At 41.6% G+C, this 27,400-nt stretch overlaps 1 protein-coding gene across 10 annotated transcripts in view; it reads right to left on the bottom strand.

Moving 5' to 3' along the window:
- AOPEP (aminopeptidase O (putative)) overlaps positions 1-27,400 on the bottom strand; it is a 313,993-nt gene that overhangs the window by 224,519 nt on the left and 62,074 nt on the right. For all 10 annotated transcript variants that reach the window (XR_009460997.1, XM_019478015.2, XM_019478016.1 and 7 more), the window contains 2 exons: positions 25,743-25,899; positions 21,193-21,441 (listed from right to left, as the gene is read on the bottom strand). Coding sequence is in view for 9 of the 10 variants with exons in the window: in XM_019478015.2 (XP_019333560.1) it covers positions 21,193-21,441; positions 25,743-25,899 (406 nt within the window). In the remaining variant the exon portion in view is untranslated. The remainder of the gene's footprint in view (positions 1-21,192; positions 21,442-25,742; positions 25,900-27,400) is intronic.

Raw genomic sequence — 27,400 nt, 5'->3', positions numbered from 1 at the left:
GTAGCGCTGCTGAATGGCTTGTGACGCTGACTGCGCAGTAGCCCCAAGACTACTGTGCAGTACCATCGCATCACAGGTTCTGCCATGTGGTGCTACTGCAGAGTAGTCTCCAGCTACTGCATAGTCAGTGTCTTGTGTAGACGTGGCCAGAGTGTACCAGCCATGCCTTCTATTGTTGAAGATTTTCCCAGTGATTTCATTCTAAAAGCTTCATTCTGTTGCTTATAATTTCTTTAAGCTTCCACATGGGAGGCATAAAATTTTCTAGGGCCAGATATTTAAAGTTTGAGTGAAAACATTCCTGATTCTTTCAAGAATGGGAAGGGTAACAAATACATGTATTTTTTCAATTACAAAAAGAAAACAGCATTTTTTTTCCTGAGGTTACTAGCAGCACAAAAACAGAATTATAAATTCAAAACTTAACAGACAAATGCCCCCCTTGGATCAAAAGCATGGAGAATGCAGAGAGGACAGTCTAATGCAGGGGTGCTCAACCTCTGGCCCACGGGGCAGATCTGATCCTTGGAGCCATGGCACAGGGATCCTGAGTCAGGAAATTTGACAGTAGGGAGCAGTGGAAGCTCCACACAGCTGGATTGACCTTTGCCTGGGCTACTGTTGCATGGCAGGATCAAGGCTAGGCCCAACCCCGCACAATCAGATTTGGCCCGGCTGCTCCCAGTGTCCCCCACAACCCGCATGCATTCAGTTCAGGGCCAAGTTGTTCTGCCCTCATCTCCCACCCCATGTGTCTGGATTGGGGCCCGACTGTTTCTCCTTCTCCCTCCTCCCCCCCTACCATGACCAAATTAGGCCTCTGCCACACTGGCCCTGCATACTAAATCAAGCCATCTATGGGCTGGATCCAGCCTGCAGATGGACCTGGCAATGCCCATCTGGCCTACATGGCGAAAAGTTTGGGCACCGCTAGTCTAATGGGTAGAGCAATGAGGCTTGAGCTCAAGAAACCGGGTCTAATGCCTGCTTATTCGCAGACTTTGTGCCTTTCCTCAGAAAATTAGCAAGTCTCACTAGTGACTTTGAAAAATCTCTATTAATCTATGCTGACACCTAGCTTTCTATCTGCATAATGGGGATAATGACTCCATTCCTTACAGAGGTTTATTATGTTTTAATAGATCTCAACTTGAGAGAGAAAAACTAATTTATCACAGAACGAAAGACTAGTGGTAGCTAAGCAACATGTGATAATTACTTGATTGCACTTGTTTTTGAAAAAACAAAATAAAGCCCAAACCCATAATTTATAACTAGTGCTTTAAAAAAAAAATTTCAAAAGCTGAACATATTTATGAGCCAAATCAGAAGGAAGAATTAAACCAGGAAAATGTTAATGGTAACTAGGAACTATTTAAGAACTGTTCATGAAAGGCTCAAAAAAGCCACAATCCCATAATCAAGAAAAAGGCCATACCAATTAAAAGAAACAAACACATTTGGCTTAGCAGAGAAGTGAAAATATGTAGGCAAAATAAAATGTTGTACATACAGAGCAAATAAAAGGAAAAGGAAGTTGATAGTAATGAATATAAATTGGATGGTAGGAACTTTAAACATTGATAAGGAAAGAAAAAAAGAAATCAGTGTCTAGAACATTTGAGAGTATTAGAAACACAAGGAATCTTAAAGCTGGTACAGTCTAAAATGCATAGAGCAGGCTCATTTGGCAGTCAGAAAGTCGCCTGATGTGGGGTGGCAGTAACTGCTTTAATCCCATCTCAGCCACTCCCAGTGCTGTGCTAACAGAAGCCCCGAAGTTCCTTTCAATTTCGAGGTTGCTATTAGAGCAAAGCCCTTTGAGTAACAAGACAACGAGCCTTAAGGAGGTGTACATACCTGAGATCAGTCCCATGAATTACCCAGCATGCCTCACTCTGCTTAAATACTGCTTTTAACAGCAAAATCAAAGGGATCTGGCAAATAGCTAGTACCATTTGTCAGATTTCAAATGGCTGCATCCCTTACCTAAAAGGTGGCTTATGCTGTATTGATCCATTACTACACAGAAAGAGATAGTTAGCATGTTAGTCAGAAGTCAGGAAAAAGGTAAAGCAGGGTGGCACTTTGAAGAGGAACACATTAAAAAATGTACCATATTTTATCTCATATAACCTGAAACTTTGCCCTCTAAACCAACTGGGGACAATTGGGTTATGCAATATATGCAAGGAAAAGGGCTCCCCCACAGGCCCCAAAATTTGGGGGGCGGGAAGCAGTAGCAGCATTAATTGCCACAGCTCTAGGGGCAACAGCAGCTAACAACATCACTATTCCCTTGCTGTCCCCCCTCAGCCCACTGACATATTTCCAGGCCCATGGGGAGCCCCCCAGCTGACTGGAACAGGTCACAGATTTGGTCTGCAGCTGGACTCAGTGTTCCAGAGCCAGTGCATGGTCTCAGGTGCAGTGCATGACCCTGGAGCCAGCATGCGGGGTCAGACCTAATGTGCAGCCCCAGCACAGCTGGTATGCCAGATTGGGCCCTGGTGTGCTGAATTGGGCCTTGCCACACAATGAGCCCAAATACGCCAAACTGGGTTGTGCCTGGGCAATGCACAGCCCTAGCAGAGCCAGAGTGCTAGATCAGGCCTCACTGGGCAGCCCCAGCACCAGATCAGATCATGCCAGCCCCAGCAGAGCTGGTGCAAAGGACTGAACCCTGCCACACAGCCCCAGAGCCAGTGTGCTACAGCCAGTGCTGGGTTGGTCTGCAGGTTTATCCAGCACACAGGGCTGGCAGCAGGTAGCTGCTACTACTCAGCTACGAGGAAATGCAATCTTTCTTTTTTTCCTTCAGGCTGTCTTTCCAACACACAGTGCGTACTATATGTGGGGACATGCTATATGCATAAAATATGGTGATAGCCAACTTTGTCAGCCTACTATGAATGAGCTAGGCCGTCATCTACAAAAGCTTACACACTTCTGAACAAGTTAGTCCTCAGTTGCTGCCCTGCCCTGCCTTCTACACAGAGATGGTAGAATTTTCAACACTAATGCAAAAAAGGTAGAAGCACTCAATAAATATTCCTGTTACATTATTTGGTGTTTCCCCAAATATTGAGTCGTATCCCTGGGTGATGATGAACCATTTTTCTTTCCAATGAACTCAGGCAGATGTTCAACTTTTACTCAAGTCTGACATTTTCCAAATCAGTAACTCCACTTGACTGGTGTTACTTAGATGCTCCATTGTCTAGCCTCTAACCCTCTGATCAGGTTGCAGACTTCCACTCTTCCAGTCCAGCTCTAGCAATTAATCTTTTCTCTGGCTGACAAAATTCTTCTCTATGTAGATACATAACTGCAGGCTGCCAGTCTCTGTGATGGTTCATTTCTTATGGGGCATCATGGTTTCAGTTTTAAGTTCTGAGTTCAGAAGTGGAAAGACTGGAATCTTCAACCTCTCCTTTAGTGCTCTGGTGCCAGGGTATTAACTTTTCTCCTCTTCTTAAAGTCCTTACAGTGGTTTCTTGTCAACATTGACAGGTCCTGCTGTATTGGCAGGACGTAACTCAAGCCCAACAACACGTGAAATGTTAAAACATCTTTAATTTCATTTGCAACATTAACATTTGCTTGTGCTTCAGAGTTTTTCGCCATGACACTGTTGATAAATCCAATTATAACAACCACTATAGAACACTTTCAAACTTTTACTAAATACACTGAAAAAGGATTAAAACAAGTTAATTATCTGAAATGTAAGAATTTAGTCAAACTTGCTTTTAGGTTTCCTTTTTTCCTCTTCCTCTTCAATTGTTTGGGATTTTACTGTGGAAAAAATCTTTAAGAATTTTAAATATAAAATATCCTGAAGGGGAAAAAGAAGACAGATGATCTTTAGCTGGTGGTGATTGTTGAAGGTCAATCCTGTCTTGCTGTTAGACAAAATAAGACAAACATATACACAAAAACAGGAGATTCACAGCAACAGAATAGCCTTTGTGTCCTTAAATGCAGGCTAGTTCCTGGGAAAATCCAGAGGCACACTATACAATCTTATCACTTTCTTCAAAATCCACCAAACTTTTACTGGTATGTTCAAGTACAGTTTTTATCCTGACTTTTCCATTACAAAAGTTCTGAAAAGGTGGATTTGTCTTGGCCAGTCAAAGAAGACTTCAATTAGTCAGGAGGTAAAACTGGGAATATAGAAAAGAGGAGAGAAATAAGGTGGGGAAGGAAAAAGACACATTATGGAAAAAAACAATATCTGACTGTCAGATTCATGTCACAGCATTCAGCCAAACTGAAGGAAGGGATCGGTGTTATTTGGTTCCCCACTACGTACTCTGGTGGTCAGAACATCTCTCAAGATCAGAAAATTATAGTAGATTTTTGGGGCCTAGAGTAAAGATGAGGGGGTGGAAAGCAGGACTATTATGGTAATCCCTTTTCCCTTACCTACCAAAATTATCTAATCAAAATAATTATTCAGAGACACCAATTGTGGCACTTCCTTCCATTAAACTTCTACTAAAACAAAAGTTCAGGACATTTTTCAACATTTTCCCCCCAGTTTCCCGCATTGATATCCACTAAAACCACTGATTCCATAGATAAAACTACCCAAAAAATCCATTGCCCAGGAACATAGGAAGGACGATAAGGCAGGTCTTGCTCCTCTCCTTTCCCTCCTGTCCATGGAGACTGGAGAGGGAGTCCTTGGAGCAGCTGCTCAATGACCTCATTAATATAGGAAAGTGGAAGCTGTTGTTCTCCTACCTCAGGGGCGGGCAGTTATTTCAGGTAGAGGGCCACTTAACAAGATTTTGTGAACTTTAAATGGCCGCATGGGTAGCCCCGCCCCTTGACAGTTGCCCTGCCCCCTGGTTGCCATCTTGGGACTTGAAATTCCACCCCTAACCCTGGACCTGTGCCACCGGAAGTCCCTCCCCTTGCCCCCTGAAAATACTCCTTTTGGGAGCGGGGGTTGCCATCTTAGAACCACAAAAAAACCAAATCATACACTAAAAGTCAAACACCAACTATAACATATTTTAAATTTATTGCGACAAATATTTTGTCATGATTTGTGTTTGTGTACAATAACTCCAAAATAAACTCTTTGTCTTGTATATTGTGTGTATGTGTGTGTGCATATGCGTGCACACACACATGTATGGTGGAGTGTAGCAGGAGTGTGTGCACGTGTTTCTGAGGAAGGACCCGGATATCTCCCCCACTGGCACCCCCGAGGGCCCTGTGGGTGGCACACCCAGGCCTAGGGTTAATGAGGACCTTGTCAGGGAACTTCTGGAGGGACCAGATGTATTTAAATCCGCAGGTCCTGATGATCTCCACCCCAGAGTGCTGAAGGAACTAGCAGGGGTTATTGCGGGACCTCTGGCACAGCTCTACGAGCACTCATGGCACTCGGGCGATGTGCCGGAGGACTGGAAAAGGGCCAGTGTGGTCCCCATCTTCAAAAAAGGGAGGAAGGAGGACCCAGGAAACTATAGGCCCATGAGTCTTACCTCGGTCCTGGGGAAGCTTTTTGAAAGAATTATCCTGGCACGTGTCCAGGAAGGGCCAGCAGGGAAGGTTATGCTCAGGGGCAGCCAGCATGGGTTCATTAGGGGCAGGTCTTGTCAAACCAACCTGGTGGCCTTTTACGACTAGGTCACCAAGTCCTTGGATGCAGGTATCGCAGTGAATATAGTCTTTCTGGACTTCAGGAAGGCCTTCGACACGGTCTCTTACCCCATTCTCAGTAAGAAACTAGGAGACAGTGGTGTTGATGCCTACACGGTCAGATAGGTCACTAACTGGCTGGAGGGCCGCACCCAGAGGGTGGTGGTGGACGGATCTTATTTGACCTGGAGGGATGTGGGCAGTGGGGTTCCCCAGGGCTCGGTCCTCAGGCCCGCACTATTCAACAACTTCATCAGTGACTTGGGCAAGGGGGTAGAAAGCACCCTGTTCAAAATCGCAGATGACACTAAGATGTGGGGTGAAGTGGGTACACTAGTAGGAAGGAACAGGCTGCAAGCAGATCTAGACAGGTTACAGGGGTGGGTGGATGAGAACAGGATGGGGTTCAACGTTGACAAGTGCAGGGTAATGCACCTGAGGAGGAAGAACCAGCAGCACACCTACAGGCTGGGGAACTCCCTTCTCACCAGTGTCAAGACAGAAAAGGATTTTGGAGTCATCATTGTTGCCACAATGAACATGTGCTGACAAAGTGGGGACGCGGTCAGGAAGGCCAACCATACCTTGTCATGCATCCACAAATGCATCTCAAGCAGGTCCAAGGAGGTGATCCTCCCCCTCTATGCGACACTGGTCAGGCCGCAGCTGGAGTACTGCATCCAGTTCTGGGTGCCGCACTTCAGGAGGGATGTGGCCAATATGGAGAGGGTCCAAAGGAGGGCCACCCGCATGATCGGGGTAAGCAGGGCAGGCCCTGCGAGGAGAGGCTGAGGGACCTGAACCTGTTCAGCCTCCAAAAGAGAAGGCTGAGAGGGGATTTAGCGGTAGTCTACAAACTAGTCAAGGGGAACCAACAGGAATTAGGAGAGTCCCTGTTCCCCCGAGCAATCCCCGGTGTTACAAGAAACAACAGACACAAGCTAGCAGAGAGTAGTTTCAGGCTAGACATTAGGAGGCGCTATTTCACTGTCAGGCTGGCTAGGACCTGGAACCAACTTCCAAAAGAAGTGGTACTGGCTCCTACCCTGGGGGTCTTTAAAAAAAGGCTGGACGAACATCTGGCCGGGATTGTTTGACCCCAGTACTCTTTCCTGCCATGGCAGGGGGTCGGACTTGATGATCTGCTCAGGTCCCTTCCGACCCTACCTACTATGAAACTATGTGTATATGTATGGTGGGGTGTGGGGGGCCTATGGGGGGGGCTATGGGGGTGTGTGAGGGGGTGTGGCTGTGTGCATAAAGGAGCAATGGAGTATGTTGGGGGGGTGTATATGGGGGGTTGTGGGTTCAGGGTGTGGGTGTGTGGCACCTGTAAGGCATGAGGGAGGGTGGGGAGGTGAGGAGCCCCCCCTCCCCTCCCCTCCCCCATGGTGTGTAGCAGCAGCAGGCGTGTGTGCTTGGGGTACTCATGCCCGGTGTATGGCTCCAGCCCGCACTTCACAGCGTGGCAAGGAGAGCAGCCCGGCCAGGCTGCCTCTATTGCACAGCACTCCGCGTGGTGCACATATAGCTCCCGGCACTCATGCGCTACACAAGGGAAGCCCCATGTGCTGGAGCTGGCTACCTTCTCCATTCCCTGCCTCATAGGTCCCAGGACTCCACAGGGAAGCAAGGGCTGGGGCTCCACTCCACTTCTGGTGGAGTCCCGGGATCTGTTCAGCAGGAAGCAGCAGAAGCAACCAGCTCCAGCCTGTGGGGCTTCCCAGTGCTCACGTGTCAAAGAAGGGAGCTGCCAGTTCACTGCACAGAGCACTGCATGACAGAGGTGGTCCAGCCAGGCTGTGCTCCTGGCCACGATGTGCAGCGCTGGCCAGAGCTGTACACTAGGTATGAACGCCTGCACGAGGCGCAAGCACCCCAAGCACCCCTACCTGCTGCTGCTGCCACCGACACAGGCTGTGCACGATCAGGGGAGTGTGTGTGTGTGTGGGGGGGGGGGTCGTTACACCCCTGCATCCTCCCTTACACCCATACCCTCCCTACCCATCTAAGCTCTGCGCTGCCACCACCCCCTGGGCATAGGCTTCATGCAGCCGCCAGCTCCAGCCCCAGGCTTCCACCCACCTGCAGCTCCCCCGCCCTCACCACTTCCCTGCTTGGTGCTCGTGGTCAGCAGGACACCGAGGAATCCAAGCAGGTACCCTAGCGGCTCCAGTAGTGGCAGCAGCAGCCTCGCCCAGAAACTGCGTGCTGGCCGGGGCAGGCCCTTCTGCCCATGAGGGTGAGAGTGAGGTGCAACAGGGTATGTTGGCAAGGGGATGTATACACGGGCGCCTCTGTCCCACCCTCATGGGCGGAAGGGCTGGGCAGGGTGCAAATTATTGGTGGGAGCTGCAGGCTGGATGAAAGTGCCTGGCAGCCTGGGTCCAGCCCATGCTCTGTATTTTGCCTGCCCCTGTTGCACCACCTGAGGTGGTAGTAAGCAAGCACTCATCCCTAACACAAACAGGACAGAATCAGAATTACTATATAACAAATCCTATTAAGTGGAACATGAAGTGAAATATCAACATGGGGACCACCCATTTTGATTCTACACAATCTTCCTTTACTTCAAATCTCTGAGTCTCCTTTGCATCAATAATTTCCTTCTCATGCTCTCACTTTCAGGTGTATCATTTTCTTTTATGGACATGGAAAGCAAACAAAGCTAACAGTAACCAGGAGGTAGCATGGACCACACCTAATTTTTTAAATCTAAGATGATAGCTATAGCAAGACAGACCGAGACTAGGTAGGTAATTACACACTGGCACTGCAGAGAAAACATTACACGTGAGTGTAATGCAACTTTGTTGCTGCAAGCAGAATTTGTCATGAAGACTTGATTTAAAGGCTAAAGACTCCTGCCCTTTAAGGAGCTTCCTAGGTGGGAATGCCAAATTGCAGGCTGTTATGTCTGACCAAAGCGACTATGCAGCATGAAAGGCTGAAAATATATAGAGCAAACCTGGTAGAGCAAGTCTGCCTGGAGAAGGAGCTGAAACTCCTTGGACAATAACAAGAAACTGAAACTCCTCGGACTATTTCTCTTTTTTCCCCTCTCAAATGAACCTGCATTGTGGCCAACCAGTTCGAGGTGTTTCGTATTACTCTTAATAAGCCTCCATGGCATATGCTATAAAAACTCTCTTTGCTGTGATTGTTATTAGCAGTCTCAATTTGATTCATAGAATGGATTGAACTCTTATGAAAGTGTATGCTGCGAATACATTATTGAGTAGTGTTTGACTGTTTCACTACTGTTCCATAACAAAGTATTTCTTATCTTATACAACTCTGTATTACAGGAAAAAAATTATTCTAAAAATTAGTTTCCATTGCATGCCAGCTTTGATCCTGCTTTCTCCTGACAATACAAAGTATGGTTATTAGCTACTTATTGCTGCTGGCAATTATTGTTTTTGTTCTTTCTTTTGATCTTTTTTTAAGAAAGATTTTTTTATTGTTAAATCCTTCTATGACATATAAAAAGAGAATTATTTTTGTTATCTATCTTTATATATATGTGTGTGTGTGTGTCTCTGTGTGCATGCATATAATATGGTGCATGTGTGCACATATATATACTTTTTCTCTTAAGCTGAGATGGTTTATGCCAAGCTTACGCTGGGAAAAATTTTTATAGCCAAGTTATAAACCACTGAAATACAAGTTCATACTGGAAATGCTGAGACACCCTTAACTATAATGATGCTAGTGGGCGCAACTATAATTCCAATCCCAGATTTTAATAAAATGCAGTCACTCTTCTACAGTAACATCACAAAGAACCCTATTAACTATCCAATTACTAAATGAAGAAATAACATTTTCTGTAACTCGAGCCAAGGGAAAAAAAAGTGCGCTTCACATTCCAGCTTAAAACACTGCTTTAAAGTAATGGGACATATTAGGAGGTCTATTTCATACAATGTAATGTTTATTTGACTCATTTGAAGTAAGTGAACTTCTGTAGAAGAGCCAATTTAAGAATGTTTAATAAATAAAAATATGTAGTTTCTTGAGTGTGCTTCTAATTGCAATGTTAGTTCCAACTTTCTTAGAAATCTCAGATACCATATCTCCAGTCAAGATTCCTTTTTGACAATTTCAGGTGTTCTAAATTAAGTGAAGTGAAAGATTTGGGATTCATAACAGACCATTTCTCGTTCAATTCAAAATTACAATAGTAACTAATGGGCTAGGGACAGAAGTTACACATAAACTGATTTAAGTGATCAGAAGCTGGTTTAAACCTGCAACAGAACAGAAGTTCAATGCACAAAAACCACTTTCAAAATGGCCAAAACCAGTTTAAGATAAACCTGGTTGGAAGCAGTATCAGACTTAACTGATTTAGGTCACTGCAGACCTTCACCTGCCTTTCCCAATTAACTTCTGTCCCAGATCCCTTCTGGGTTCAAGTTAACTCACAGTCCCCTAGCATCCCAGGATGCTTTACAGCCCTGGGCTATGCTGCCTGCTCCAGTGGAGCAGGGACTGCCTCACCCCTCTGTTCCTTAGCCTGCTTCCTGGCTGCATCCATTAGGCCACAGGGATAGGTGGTTAGGGGAACAGACTCCCAGCCCTTCCAGCCAGGGTCCACACAGTACATGGGGGGAAGAAAAGCCCCTGTGAGGCGGGCATCTCAGAGCCTGGCAGCCCTCTCCTCTCCTGACTGCTTCAGCAGCTGCCACAGAAGGGAGGAAGATGAAGTCCTCTGAGCCTGCTCCTGCAGCCCAGCATGGGGGCACCAGGGAGCCCCTGCCTTGGGGGACTTCTCCCCACCCCAGCCCAGGGTCCCTCACCTGCAAGCAAACAGGTGGAGTTGGGAAGAATTCCCCTCAACTCCTGGGGCTACCCAGGGCTGGAGGACCCTGGGCTGGGGTGGGGAGAAGCAGGCAGGGGCTCCCCGGTGCCCCCATGCTGGACCACAGGGGCAGGCACCTGGTCAAGGACTTCTTGCTCCTGCAGCAGCAGCTGAAGCAATCAACAGCTGGGAGGGGCGAGGGGGCAGGCGCCCCAGGGCTGCCTGGGCTGGTGACACCCCCTCCCCCCCCCAAGGTAAGCCAGCACCCGGATAGGGGCTCCTAAACCTCCTGTGGGGGGACAGCAGGGGTTTGAGTGTACTTGGCTGGGCTGCTAATGGCCAGCAGGCTGGGAGATGTGCTCTAGCGCCCCTACCTCCTGGCCTGGGGTCAGTGCAGACCTCCCCCTTAAAAACTGAACACTTCAACCTATGCAGCTTAGAGGAAGCTGTCTAGTTTGAATTGCTTTAGCCTCAGGCTTTTTTACTTTCTGTACTTAATTAGCCTTGGGGTTGTAGATCTGAGGTCCACAGTATTTCATATAAACTCAAATGGGCCTCTTTTTATTCCTTTTTTGCATCAGAAAGCTATTGATTTGTTTGAAATAGAGTAAGACTTGGTTTTCTCATAGTATTGCTCTATCATCCATGAATGGCAGGACCATAAAACAGCCAAATCTTGGATCATTTTGACCCTAACAAAGGCTTCTAGAGTATTAACAAAAAAGCCTGTGGAAGATGGACTAAAATGCAAATACACATGGATTCTCCAAACAGAAGTAAAAATTCTAGAATCTACACAAACCAAAGCTGACTTGTTTATAACAAACATACTGCTTTAGGCATGCAACATCCTACAGAGTTTAATCTAAAAAACACTTCTCTTTATCTTCTAGGTACTTAAATAGAATCACAGAGAAACAGGGCTGGAAGGGACCTCCAGACTAGGGACATAAATTACACATAAACCAGTATTAATAATTGGAAACCGGTTCAAATCTGTAACACAACAGAAGTTCAATGCACATAAACCACTTTCAAAATGGCCAAAACCAGTTAAAGATGGCACCAACGTGTCAGATGGCGCTTCTGTTGACTTCAACAGTCCTTGGCTAAGATTACAGATTAAAACAGTACCAAATTTAATCTTGCTGCTGGATAAAAAAAAAAGTGGACACATTCAAAGCACTTTGTTTAGAGTAGCCTTTACCTGTATGTGTCTAGAAGAGAGTAGATTTGTTACTGCACTTCCAATAGTGACCTATCAAAGCGGTGATTCAATCCTTGATCTGCATTATCAGCCAAGCACAAGTTCATGATGCAGAAAGAGAAAGGTAGCTCAAAAGTAATACAATTGTGGATGGGGTTATAAAAGCTAGTCCAGATGATGATGTAAAAATCCATAGTTTCTCTTCAGTCCATACTTAACACTGTAGCAGAAAGCCCCCTTCTCCTCTTGCCTGCATTTGCTCTCCCCTCTTTGGATATGTTTCTCTTTTTCTACCTTTTCTTCCTTCCTCTCTCTTTCACTTTAAGATAAGGAATTGTGTTTTAAAATTTGTATGTGTGCATTTTGTATCTCCCCTTGTAGTTTGGTATTTTTATCTATTTGTGTGCCATGGCATTTGTAGCTTATATTTTATACTCCTCACCTTTCAACTTTCAACTAAATGTGTTTAGTTTCATAAGTAAGTTATACATTGTAACAATGTTAACAAGGGCAGGAATCAAACTGCCCTTCCCTGTATCAGGCTGGCCCCTGAAAGAGCGAGTGAATCAGTGATTGAATGTGTAACAAGGTAGCACACACCAATTAACACCTGGAAGCTGCAGATCAGCCAATGGAAGCACTCAATAGAAGACAATGTAACAACCGTGAAATCTCTAAATGTCACTGATCAAGGGCTAGAAGCCCTGGCCTGAGTTAATCAATGCCGGGGACCAACTTCTGAGCTGAGTATCTCCAGATCAGCCGCTCCCAGAGCTCTATTCTAAATTCATCAATGGACTCCCAAACCTGCACGTACATGCGGACAACCCCTGGGGCTGACAGATGCCGTCCAGTAGCCACCCAGGGGGGGGGGAAGTCCCACGAGGGTCAATGACCCCTGGATTGGGCAAACCTGAAAACTGGGAGTCACCAAAGTCTGCCAAGGACAGATAAAAGGCAGTGAAAAGTGACCCTCAGTGGCGCCCTCTTGATCTCCAACTCGACCAGACCTGTCCAGCCAGAAGGACCAGCCGGTGACCCCCTTCTGGAAGATAACACCACGCTGAAAGAAGCCTCAACGACAGACTCCAGCGCTTATAGGATAGGTATACCTGACTCTGTAGCCTGCTACTGTGTGTGTGTGTGTGTGTGTGTGCATGTGTGTGTGTGTGGGGACCAGCCCCAAGGTTTATGATTACAGTGTTTCAATCCGCCTAATAAACTAGATTTTTAAGGATCCCGAGTTGGACATTTGTAGCCAACAACACAATCTCATTTGTATCTCATTATCTGGACTAGTTTTTATAACTCCTCTGTCCCTATGGGTTTGCTGCCTTATTTAAGCCTTTTGACTTCTTCAATCCTCCTTTGCTTCTCTCAGCAGTTCACCTTTTCCTTTTCTTCCCCTTTCCCTATCCTTTATATTTAAATTATTGCTTTCTAGTTGGAAGCCCTCCTCCCTGCAGGTTCATTCACAGCAGCTAACAATGTTAATCTGTTGCTTACAAAAGCTTATGCCTCTCAATTAGTCTATAAGGTGCCACTTTAGCCTGTCTTCTGCCTGAATTCAGACTAACGTGGCTACTTCTCTCTGCCTTACAGGCAAATTAAACCAGTAGTACAGCAATTAATAAAATAGGAAAATTATTTTTCCAGTCATAATCCAAGAGAAAAAATACATAACACTCTAAGTTTTAAAAGTGACTGATTTTGGATGCCTTACATTTTGGGGTTCTCAATATGGAATGACTAAGAAAGGTGTGATTTTCAGAGACTTGCATAATACCCAGTACAATGGGATCCTGGTCCTCGGCACTACAATAATATAAATAATAAACAACAGTAAAAAAGTATTTTGAAAATTTAGACCAACTTTGTGACTGTTGACTTCATATGGCTCACCTAACTTAACAATTTTGACTTCAACTTAAAAGCAACACCAAGCTCCTACAATGGATGAGAACAATCGTACACTTTCTACTGCATCAAGCAAACAGCTTTTTAGCTACAGAGAAAGGTGATAGCTATTAGCCTCACCCTACTGCAGGCTTGTGTTCAGAAGACATCTGTTAGGAGTTAATAAACGAGCAAAGCAGCTCAGTATGTTACTAAAGATATATCTTGGGCCTGCTATAGTCCAAATCCTGTTTTGATCCCAAATGACAACTGGGTGGAAGACTGTGACTGCACTAGTAGCAAATTTCACTTTAGGCTCCAGCTAAGAGATTGAAAGTGTTCTCAGTGTCTAAATATCACCAAGTTCATACACAAGTGTTTTGTAGACACATATTCCAAATTACTGTTATCATTGCTAAGGCTTCAGCATAGACGGTCCTTGGCTGATTCTGTCATCTTGGCATATCCAAGAATAAAGAGAGCACACTGCCATAGCACAAAGATGAATAGCAAATTAATTGGCTATTTATAATTGGCTAGACCCAACAAACAGCCTAATAATAGCTTATTTTAAAAGCACTAAATCCTGCAGCACTGAAAACTGGATCCAAATTCCTAGGATAGTGATACATTCAGGCTGGGCTTCAGACAGAAGAGGAGATCACAGAGTAAGAAAATAAAGCTAAACTGGCTGATAGACGATCTCAGAATTCAAAGTTCCCAGTTTAGGAAAATTCTCAATGCCATAACCTCCAGTACAGCCACTCCCCCAGTGAAAATAAAATAAATTCTTTAAATGGATATCACATGCATCCTTGTCTCCCTCTAAAGCCCCCCCACCTAGTGATCAACCTTCTCCTCTATTCTAACAACCAAGCCCCTAGAGCTCTTACCCCAAATATTTGTTTTTTATAAATATTATCTGTAATATTATCTGTAACAGAGGGGCTACTCTAACGGAGTGTGCAGGGCTTACAGAAACCTTCAAAATAACTATCAGAATAGTTATTACCCAAATGAGGGAGCATATTCAATCGCTATGTAGCAAATCTATCTTGGTATTTATAATTTGCCATCACTACTCATAGATCACAAGCATAACGACTACAAGAAGAAAATAAGAATTTTAGAAATAATTTCTGTGTGATTTATGAAACAAAATCTGTCACAGAAAGAGGCTTTTCATCTTGAACAGAACTCAGCCATCAAAAACATCCAAAAGAAAGAAATATAGTATTAAAAGTAATTTGCAACATATAACATTTGGTTTGTGCTTGATTTCATTTCATCAATATTATTTATTTATGATTTGTATTGATATGTAAAGAACAGAAAACATTATTAAACAATTTCCTCTGCTTCCTTTTTTATCTTAGAACTATTAAGAACATCAAGAATGATTTTCCTCCAAGTGTGAATTTTGAGCTCTCAACCCTACATTGAAGAGCAGCATGTTGAATCTTTAGCAAAGATGCCTTTCCTCCTGTTATTGCTAAGGATTTTGCCTTCAGTAGATGAGAGCAAACTTGGAAAACAATTTTTATAACAGTCTGTAAAAAAAAACCTACTTGTTTTATTAGTTTCACTTGCCTGATGTCTCTAAACCCATACAGGCTCCAACGCTATAAACATCTACTACATATTCACTGAAATTCACTCTGTTTGAGTAGATTCTTTGAGTTAATTTCACACACATAAGTGGCTTCATTTAGGCAGATGCAGAATTATTTGTAGGATCATTCCAGTTAACCATCAAGCTATTTGCAATGTCTTTTAGAAAAACAAGTAATAAAACTTTATTTCCTATTCTAGGAAAAGAAGCAGGAAAAAAGTTTAAAAGATCAGGTCTTTGTAACATTATAACAACTCTATAAATGACCTTACAAAAGTTGATGCAAAGAAGAGAAGTGAACTGTTAGCACTGTTGGATATGCCATCAGCTATATATAAGTAGGGACCTACCTACCTAAATCGTGGCAAGACAAACGTTTTTTTGCAGCCCACTCAGTGTGCCAAGCCAATGTTGCAGGCATTTCACAGTGACCTTCCCCCTGCTCCTCAATGCTGATTGGTAGAGAGGCCCAGGGGTGAAGAGGGACACGGGGGCAGCTGCCACCTTGATTGCTGGCTGCTGTTTGTGCTGCCTGGCCCCTTGGTGCTGATTAGCAGAGAGGCCCTGGTGGGAGAAGAGTTACAAGGGGGCAGCCGTCATCTCTGCAGCCCCTCATGCTACCCCACCAACTGGTGCCCTCCCCTCATGGCAGTAAGAACCACTGGCTCCCACGGGACACCAGCATTTTATTTAATTTTTTTTGTTATTGTTGTTAATTTTGCACATTTTGTGGACATTCCCAGATTTTGTGGTTTCCATGAAATCCACAAAACTGTGAATTAAGTAGGTCCCTATATATAAGAAGTAGAGGCAGGACTGCTAATGCATAAAAAAAAAAATGCCAGAAATATTATTCAATTGATTCAGCTCTGCAAATTAGTCACAAGATAAGGCATCAAATCTTTTCCACAAAAAATTAAAGCCCAGGAAACTGGCCAAATATAATTTTGCAAGGTTGCACATAATAGAAGAGTAACATGAGTTGGAAAATGGCAATATTACTTGTGTTGCTTTTTCAAAAGAGAGGTATTTTTTACTCTTAAAATGATTACCAAGGACCATTTGAAGGAAACAGAAAAATGGGGACCAAGATTTTTTAATACAGGAGGCTAAATTTAACATGCTAAAACCATAGGTAGACAGCTAAAGAGTGGGCCTGAGTTTCACATAGTGGGCACATCTGCACTTTCATTATGTGCCATAATAACAGATACTAAACTTAATGTGCTAATCGGCACTACTGCTCATTAACACAGATGAATGGTTTTTAAGTGACATTAATGCACATTAGACCAAGTCTACTGCGAATTAGAGCATTAACACAGTTTCTGCCAGCCACACTAGTGTGCAGTACAATTCATCTAATACACAGTAAGTGTCTCATGTAGATGTGGTCACTGAGGACCAAACAGCTGCCACTAGCTTTAAAGGGCTCACCAACAAACCCCTACTGGTGTCAAGGGAGCTCAACATATCTGAAGTCACATCACTTATTTTGGAATCCAAATAAGGATCAAATAGCCTAACTTTAGACACCTAATTTGAAAATCTTGGCCAGGATTTGAACTGCTTAGGAGTTCCTTTTGTTCTAGCTGTTTATTGGCTCTACTATGTGATAACACAGAGTTTTATGTCATGTTCCTAGCTAGGTTACTGATACACAGAGCTTTGCTAAAAGACTGCTCCTTTGCTGGTGCTCATCCAAAAACTAGTACATCTAAAAATAAACCAATAAAACAGCAAAGGACATAGCCTCTATCATTATTTAAAGCCTCCATGTTGCAAACTGAATTTTAAGTTCTATTATTTGTGAAAGTACATTTCAATTTCAACGTAAGTAAAGCTTAAAGTCCTCTGAGTGATAAACACTAGCACCTGCAAGTTAGAAAGGTAGAAAGATGGTACTGGAACCTCCGAGGACAGAGAAATGGAAACTAATGAGCTTATAGCAGAAATCCATGGATAGTTGGTAGGCCTGTGTGAACCAGCAAGCATTTGCTTTGGATTCGGCTGATTCGGAGAGATAGTGATTTGATTCGGTGATTCGAATTGCTGTCCTGATTTGATTCGGTCAATTTGGATTTGGAGATTTGGCGCTGATTCCGAGATTTGGCCATAGACTATAATGGGGAATCACTAAAATGCCTATAACTTTGTGGGGGGTTTTTACAGATTCAGATGAAAACAGCATAGATGGTGACCCCTTCTGAAGGCATGAAGCCTGACAAGTTTCAAGGAGACAGGTACAGAGGTTTCTGTGAAAGTGCCCCTCAAACTGTTGAAAGCAAAACTCGTATTACTTGTACATGTTAAGGCAGAGTGAGGTGAAAACAGGAGGGAGCTCAGAGAAATAGATTGCAGTCACTGGCAGCTACAGATGTCAGTATCAGAGCAGTCTTTCTCCCCTCTCAGTCTTTTCCATATATGGAAGATCACCCCATCCCCCTCCCTCTTCTCAGTTTCTGTTTCCTGCAAGCCTTCTGAATCTCCCTGAATCAATTCGGAGGCTCCCAATCCGATTTGGACCTTTTAACAGGTCTCCTACTTCAATTCAGATTTGGAGATTGGTCTGCCAAATTGGGCCGAATCTCCTCCAAATCGAATCGGCTACCGAAGCTTTGCACAGCCCTAGTAGCACATATGCAGAAAAGATTATTTCAATGTAAGCAGAGAGTGACAGAAAATCATGGACTTGATCTTGATGACAGATAGGTCAGCGGGTGCAAAGAAGGACTACGGGTCTCTGTATGTAACAGACTTTCTTGGGGAAACCAAAAATTAATCTGTTTCTTGAGCTAGGGACAGAAACTACACATAAGCCTGTATAAGTGACTGGAAACTGATTCAAATCTGTCACAGTTTTTACTGTAGTGAATAATGTAACTATCTAAGAAATTGCAGCTATATTCTTCTCTCATGCTAGTATAAAACCAAAAGAAATGCTACTGAATTCACTAGAATCAAAATTGGTGTAAACACAATATAGCAAGCACAGAATAGATCTCCTGACTTCAAAAGAGGAGTAAGAAGCAGGAGGGGATGATTGTGATTATTATAAACAATCAAGATCCTGTTTCTATACAAAAGCCCTTAGTAAATTAAAAACTATGGGAAGAGATATACAGAAAACATAAGCAGAATGAATGGAATTTTCCCCATAAGGCATCTGTGGAGCTTTAATGAAAATGCGGCTAATCTGTAGCATTGGCTGCTGGAAGAGACAACAACTTAAGGTTCCTAATTAAACGATTCTATTCAAGAATCACCATCATTTCATAACACTGAAACATGGGGTAACACCTCCTTGAATAAATGAAAGTACTTTGGGGTATAAAACCACAGTAACTTTAGGCTAATGAGGAACAGACAAAGAAAAATGTGAAATGCTGTAAAGCCTTAATAGTTGAGATAATGACTAAAATTTATGACTGCTTCCTTCCCTGGCAGACAGGAGTACAATTAGAATTCTCAAAACAACAGCCCCTTTGTGCTTGCATGCTGCGTTATGTTTGTACTGCTACAGATAGACTAGATGATAAAAAATAAATAGTATAGTACCCTTGCTAACCCAAGATAACAGCAATCTTTTTATACGGTTCTGGGCCTGGGTTTATTCTGAAAACAGAGTTTTAAGTCATTATAACTGCAATGGCCAGGAATTAACCATTTGGGCCATTTGCTATGCACAGAAGCTTCTGTATGCACAAGGACACAGGACAAGAACAAGCATGCTCTTATGGAGCACTTTATAATTTCCTTTGTGGTCCAAAGACAGTCTACCATTTAAATAACTGAAAATTATTTATTTCTTTAAAAAAAGAAGAAGAAGAAGAAGAAGAAGAAGAATGTCTTTGGCTTGATGAACTGTTGAATGAAAAGCTTCAGGAAATGCACATGCTTTTCCTTTCATCTTTTACTTATACCAAGGATACGGATCACTTGGAGCTGACAGCCGTTAGAGTAAGCATAAGGAAATATGAGTATAGGTTTTCTCATCTCATTCACAAAGGAAGTACTATTACTTCTATATTCTGAATACACAAACTTGACTCAAATGACCACAGATGGTTTTGCAACAGAATAGCCTAAGGCCGTCTTGTCCCTAAGAACTCTGGGAAGGACATATGCCCATGGAAGCTCTAACGGCCTCCCGAATAATATTCTCAGCCCTGTAAGACCATCCAAAGGCTTTCATCTATTGTGTTCTTTCTGTTTGGGCTGCCCTCTCCCTCCCTTCCCACCTTCCCTTTATGTGATGCACACATCTCCTCCTCAGGTCTAAGTAGTATGAGTTATGACATCAGTCCTAAATCTTAGTTAAGCATACAATGCTGTCGAAAAGCTCTTGAGAATTATTTCTTGCAGGCATGCTACAACAGGCAGTAGAATGCAAGAGGACTCTCAAAGTAAATATCAGAAATGATCCCAACACAGAGATAAAGCTCATTTCACAAACCAAAAATAACCATCACTGAATTCCTTACCTTCACTTTCTATTGTTTTATATATTTAAAAAAAAAAGAAAAAAAATACTGCAACACCATATACCACAAACTATATGACAGGACATGTTGGCCAAATCTCCTGGTTTTTTCCATGATGAGGTGAAACATCATTAAATGTTGCATAATTCAGCACTGCATGTCAGTGCATATCAGTGTAAATTATAAGTAGAAATGTACATGAATGAGACATTCATGTGGCAAATACACAATAAACACTTAAGATTTATGATTGGATTAATTTTCCCACATGAAATTTACATATTAGAAATCTATATGGGGTGAGCACTCTGGATCAACAATTACTGGTTGGCCTATCTGGAATCTAGAGCTGCCTCATATTGCTGTTCTAAGACACAGATGGCTGAAAGCAATCCTACTAGTTGTTAGGAAAGCACTGGAGCAATGTAGCAATCTGGAAATACCCACTACTCTGAAACCACTACCCTCTTGTCTTTCTGTACAACTAACAGCATCTACTTAACTGTGGGCATTATGCAAACAAAAATACCATTTTAATCTTCTGCTGTTTGCAAAAATTGCCTCTAGACTGATATAAATAGTCTTTAGAAACCAAAAAAGCAACAATGGCATTTCAGTTGGTACATTTCCCCGTCTTAATATTCCAAAAAAAATTCTAATACAGTTGCATGATTTAAAATTTTATTACAGAAATAATAAAATTATTCCATTTTGTAATATCCAAGGACTCTCTAAAAGCTTGGAGTGATCTGTGTTCAAAGGTTTCTTAGTCTTACAAATAATTGTTTCAGTTAGATAAATCACAAAAGGCTTATGAATAAACCCCAAGTTTAGCAGATTTTTGTATGCTCATGTTTTGCTGGGAATTAAAGGGGGAAAAGCTACTACAAGAAAACACCACAAAAGCATCAAAGTATGGAAATGAAAAGAAAAGAGGAAAGAACTTTAATTTGGTTAATGGGGAAAACTCAGAGCCACATGTTTAATGAGCTTATATATTTCCCTTACCCACACCCTAATAAAGCTGAAGATCATAACATAAAGGATGCAAATAAACCGTAACAACATGAAGCAAAATTATAGTTCCAAAAATCAGTCCAATTAAAATAGTGCAGCAAGCTAGTACTGATATGAAGCTGAGATTGCTAGCTATTGGATAAAAGAAGTCTAGCTGTTTCTGTTTACACTAACCCCACCTGTGAAGTAGGAACAAATAAAGGCTTGCTATCATTTGGTCTAAGAGCCAACAGAGAATGCAAGAAGATTTCAGTTTTCAAAGCAGTACTGGCTGATTACTCCTGAAAACTCCTTTTAGTATGTAGAAATAGAGCAGCTGGCTCAGAGTCATAACTCAAGTTGCTTACTTTCTCCATACCATCTGAGGAACAACACAGATACCAAATGCAGATGTGGCCTTTAAACAATCAGTCTGACTAGTTAAGAAAAACTGGGATGCAGCAAAAGCAAAAGAGTTATAAACTTAAAAATAAAAGTACATTAGAGAGGCTTCTTTCTGTACCTGGCCATTCCCAGACTGGAAAAGTTGGAAGGGACTATCAACACATCAAGCCTGGAAAAGGGATGAGTACCCAGTGTAGCATGAGCAGCTGACAAGCATTGAGGAATCAGCTCAAGCAGTATCTCTGCACAGAGGTCCTTCAGGCACCATGGAGCAAAGACTCGATGAGGAATGACTGGTTGAGATGTGGCACCAGGATTTTGGAACCGGCAGGGGTATTCCAAATGACCACAGCCCCCTTCGACCAACCTATGAACAATAAGAAGTGCAGTGGTTTAATTTGATATTAGAAATAGGCACAGCTAGATGTGAATACTGGAAGTTAGGATCTTCTGCAGACACCAAGGACACAAAACTATAGATGGACTTGCACAGAATGCTGATTCATTTGTGTTCTCAGTACAGCAGTGAAAAATTGTGCAGCAAAATTAATAAACTTGGGTGGAATTGATTTGGCTACTCCAATCTACAACAAGTGAAAGTAGTAACACCTTGTTTTACAGCAAAAAGGCATTAAAAAAACATGGGTTCAAATGCAACTACTGTACAAGCCATAACTGCATACATTTGTGTCTGTGTGCATATTTTACAATAAGAAAATATGGAAAAGTAAGTGAACAAGAAGAATCAAAGTAACTGAAACTAAAAGAATGATACAGAATTTCTAAGATGAATGTTTTGAAACACTTCAATATTTAACCAAGGAACAAAGTCTGGATTCGTTTTTCCTGAAATAAAAACAGAAATATGGCTTCAATAAAATAAAAGTTCAATTTTGTAAATTAAAAATGCTTCTGGAAAAAAAAATTATTAACAGCTGTTCCTACTAATAAAACAGCAGTGGACATAATTTCAGTCTTATCACTGATAACATCTGAAAAAGAACCACTTCAGAACCAAATGTGAACTGCGTATCTTCTATGAAATGGTTTCTATCAAAGGTGGAGTTGGAAAAAAACCTACACTTCCTAATGCTTTTAAAAGTAGGTATTTGTCTAAATGAATTCAGCTCAAAGAAAAATCTGCTTCATAGATTTTCACCTGCTAGCTTCTCACCTCTACAACACAGTTTCTCTTTGGTGGATTGTGTTTTTGGTTGGTTGGGTGGTTTGGTTTGGTTTCTACTTACGGGACAGATTTTTCAAATACTTTCTAGTAGGTGTAGTGCTTATTATTACTATGGTAAATATTAGCACCCACTGCATTTGCTGAAATGCTGGCATGTAACTATCTATGTTAAAAAACTATGCAATAAACACCACCCAACATTTATGCAATGCCTCTTTATCTGAAACGAACCCTAAACAATTTTCACAGATCTACACAAAGAAACCTCACCCAGCACTGAAACACAACGATCTCTAGTGAAAAAATGCCACACTTATTTAACATTATAAGTGAATTTACATAATATTTTTCAAAGGGTGGTGGCTGAGTGACTTTTTAAAAAATTTATATCAGTCAAAATGTAATTACCAGGCTTGAAATCTGACAAGGGCATGAAAGTAGGCACCCTGAATCCTTTGAATAATTGCCCAGGATTTTTCACAGATTAATAGACAGGAATCTAGCTTGATGTCTCTGGCTCAGTTTTATGCCTTCTATGATGCTGCTCTAACTGTCAGAAAAGCCTCCCTCTTCTAGCTCCTCTCTCTTCCTTCAAACCAACAGTGGAGACCCAAACTTTTTGTTGAGAATGTTTTCCTTTTTTGAGAAATCTGCCTTTAAGATTTATCAGATGAAATTTATATTTCAGATGAGTTTGTACATTTTCAATGCCTGTAATATGCCTAGAGCTAGAAGTATGTCCAGGCATCAAAATCAAAATAAATACATCCCACCTTAAAATAGCTTTCTTTCAGTAGTCCATCCTCATTTCCTTATTTCTCAAGAACTTCTGGTCTTCTCATTTGACTAACTGCCCTATGCTTCCCCTGTTTTATCTACCTTTGGGCCCACTCTTCATACTTTCATGACCATGCCAAGTGCTGACTACACTGATTTCAGTCTTGTTGACTACAGTGGGTAAGAACTCAATAGTAAATATTATGTAGAGAAATAAGGGTTAACAGCATCTAAAACTTAGACTCAAAAATCTCTCAGACAAATATCTGATGACTTTTTCTTTTGCAAAACACCCCCGCTCACATACATTTGCCTTTGCTACCTGGACATCCTGCATTCATTTTACCTACAACACAATTTTCACGTAAAGCCATCTAAATTAGAACTTATACCTATCTCTCATTATGTACAGGATAGTCCCTTCTTGCTTCACCTGATCAAAAGATGTTAAAATAAAGTGATTTTATTTTCTATAAAAATAGTATTAAAAGTTTTTCAAAATGATATAGCAGTAAGTAGAATAAAAAATTATAACCAGTTTTATATTTCTCAATAAGCAGCAGCAAATTAAATCCTGAGGGGAAGGACTAAAGAATTCAACCTTTGAATAAGAAAGATATGAATTATGAAGTTTTTTGTAAATGACAGAAGCCAGATTTGCATTTTGTGCACTTTAGTGAGAATCGCTGCAGTTAAGTCACACACTGATGTTCCATATGTACAGGCACAGGCCTTATCACTATTTATGTCTGGTAACTCCCACCACATGCTAGGTGCCATATAACACAGAGACAAGACAGACAGTAAGGGAATGGCATATGACATGCAGTTTCAGAAGAGGCTGGCTGTATCATCAGATGATAGATGTTTTAATAAGGTGACTTCTTTTAAAAAGAAAAAAAAAAGGCATATCTACTAGTGACCATAATTAACCAGTCACAGTCTGCCCTCACAGTCAAAAAGGAACTTGAGGAGAGATTTTAAATGACAAGAGAGTTACAACAGTTGGTTCAAGGAGGACAGGAAGGCAGGAAGACAGTGGTAAGAGAAGTCTCGTTGGTGGAGCAGTGAAGACATGAGACAAAAGCAACTACAGAGCTCAATAATAGGGAAAGTACTAACTGGAGAAACAGACAGTATTTGTGGGATTTACATTAAATGTATACCAGGAAAGATCCTATTGTAAAGGCAGCAAAAGTCTAGTCCAGAGGATTTTTCATTACTGAAAAAACTTCTCTGTTCCTGGTACAGTTTGCTTATTCTAAGAAGTTATGATTCAGCATCCAACAGACATACAACAAAAACAAACTCCCATGGAAGAGAATGCGTAAAACAAAATAAAATAAAACCACAAATGGAAAATACTTGATGCTGCGGATATTAGGGTTTGGGGGTTTTTTTTTTATCTGAAAAGGAAGACTTTCATGCAGTGGTTAAAACATATACAGCCCTCTGCTCTGTTTCTACCTCTAATATGATCTTGGGCACATCGCTCATTCTCTCTGTGCTTTTATTTTCCCATCTATAAAATGGGCATAAGAACAATTCTACCAATAAGATCCTCAATCACACTACACTGCTCCATCCAGGCTCCACAGGCAAGCTATCCTCGGCCCTATCCTTCAGCAATGCCAGGTAGGGTGGAACACTTAAGGGTACTGCTCATGGAGACAGTAAGTTTACCATATGGTCATTGCCCGTATTTACATACCAAATGTTATGAAAGCACTGTCTGAAAAAGTTAGAAAACAACATAACTAAACACTTGCAACATTTTTAATGTAACGTATCTGAATAACTAAATGTCTCTCTTTTTTCATAAACACATAACATAATTAATTACAGTAAGATCAGCAAAAAGTACAGATATTAAAAGCATGGCACATTAGAGAGGAATGTACAACATAACGTAACTGCAGCATGTGAAATTCTGTAGATACAACAAATATATTCACAGTGGGGATGTATCTACAGTATTACATGTTGTGTTTTGTCAGATACAGACACGTCCACAGTGGCGGCATAAGTATGGAATGATTTTTAAGGTACATTTAATGGTATAAAAAAATGAAAGTTTCAAACCATATTTTTCATCTCATTATTTTAAAATAAATGAAAGGCTCTTTTTCTAAAGTTCACTGAGATTGTTATTAAAATTAACACAGCATCAGCTCAGCAGGAAAGTTAAACCTGAGAGCCCATTAAGAGATGACTATTTTGTCCTCCATATACAGAATCTGACTAACAATACTGAAGCACTGAGGTCTTTACAATCCATATTCTTAGCAGCAATAAATGGAACCAAAACAGCTTGAGTGATTTACAAACCAATTTAATTGGCAAAAAATAAAATAAAAAAAAATAAAAAAAATCCGTACATCAGATGTTTAACTGATTAAAAGCTAAAAGGATGTAAGGACCTTGTGAAACTGGAAATAAATTGCAGCATCTAAGAATTCAGTTAGCCAAATTAAACACATGTAGAAACTAATTGTCTTGATCTGTGAACCTATTTTTTTCTACAGAAACTATACACAATTGCCCATCCTTCGCCTCTGGACTTACTTGTCCAATAAAACTTCTTTCTGTCTTGATTAAACATGTTCATCTGTGATCCCTCTGCTCACATGAATCACACACATTTCACAGACGAAATGGAATACTCCCTCAAGTGTTTATTTTTCAAAAATATCCCAAACACCAACCTGAAATCAGCCTTTGAAAATGGCAAAGAGATCACATCATTTGTCATGACCTCAGTTGCAAGAGATTCCCATTTAACTTCTATCCAGTACCCAACAGCGATAGTGAAGGTGGATGCTGGCATTGGCATGGTCACATAATAGTTCCAACTGAAGATACCTATGAGCAAAAGGGAACAGCAATTACTTACTAGGTTACAACACACATTTCTAGTATCAGGACTCTGAATTGTAATGCACAAATATTTGGAAAACCTCTTCCCCCATCTCTCAACATTTTTTCTTCAAGAAGGAAACAGATAACCAGATTGTCTTTCAACCACATTACTTAATACATTGATAGTTACACGTTACTTCTGCTGGAGGGTGAAAGACACATTAGGAAAGAGTTTAAATCTAAAATGGAGCTTATACTAATATTTATATCTGAAGATTCTGAATAATCTGCCAAAAATTAAACCTAGCTTTGTGATGTTATAAATGTAAGCCTTAGTGAAACATTAGGATTATAGGAAAGTAGGGATGGAAGGGACCTCATGAAGTCATCTAGTCCAGCCCCATGCTCATGGAAGGATCATTCTTGACTAAACCATCCCAGCCAAGTGTCTGTGTAACCTGCTTTTCAAAATTTCCAGGAATGGAAATTCCACAACTTCTCCAGTAGCCTGTTCTGGTACTTGACCACCCTCATCATTAGAAAGTTCTTCCTAATTCTAAAGTCGTTCTACATTTTGTATTAATAGTCCAAGCCCTTGCACCATACAAGCAGGTGTGGAGTCAAACAGGATCTTCTGCCTAGAAAAAGGGATAAGCATTATTCCCCAATGAGTGCGCTTATGAACTGCCATACAGGTAATAAGATATGAATAGTTGTTGTTGGCTCTGCATCACCATATAACTTATTTCCAGAGTTTTAAAGGCTGCACAGAGAAGGTGAACAGAAAAAACCATGGTCGCTTACAATTTCATTAGAAACAGTAAGGAAATAAAATATTTTAGTCAAATGAAAATCTTTGGACATCTGAGGAGGCTGAAAACCAGCAATGTGGGCACCAGGGAAAGCGGTCTTATAGGACAAGACAATTCATTAGTACTATGAAATCACAAGTTCTTGATGTTGACATAAACCACACCAAGGGTCCAAGCTGCCTCCCACTGAAGTCAGTGGGAGTTTTGCCATTGCCTTCAGTGGGAGCGAGAGCAGGCTTGGAGGCAGTTTAAAACAATACTTCATTGTGTGTAGCATCTGTCATACATGCAGTGTTACAAAATGCTCCATCAAGTTATGCTAATAGAGCAACTTCAGAGTTTAATGGCAGCAAAGGAAAAGAGAAATTTTCAAGGATCATCATGAAAAAAAGTAGTGTGTTTTCAGCTGAGTTTTGAAACAAGATTGAAAGTCAATGAGGCGCAGAGACAGAAAACTGTTCCAGACGGCAGGAGGTGTAAAGGAGAACACTCTCACAACAACAGTGAGGAAACTGTCTAGTGGGAAAGAGAGGAGGCCAGTGCTAGACAAACAGAGGGAGCAGAGAAGGTTAGAGTGAGAAACAAGTTCAGTGAGGCAGGCTGGAGCAAAGAAAACTATGGAGTGTTTTAAAAACAAGGGCAATTGGAACAGGATGCTGAAATGAATGGGGAGCCAGTTTAGCAGTCTAATG

This window comes from Alligator mississippiensis, chromosome 3 (assembly GCF_030867095.1).
Source record: "Alligator mississippiensis isolate rAllMis1 chromosome 3, rAllMis1, whole genome shotgun sequence".
NCBI classification, from domain to species: Eukaryota; Metazoa; Chordata; order Crocodylia; family Alligatoridae; genus Alligator; species Alligator mississippiensis.
Note: the sequence above shows the minus strand (reverse complement) of the source record. Positions and strands in the feature narration are given on the sequence as shown.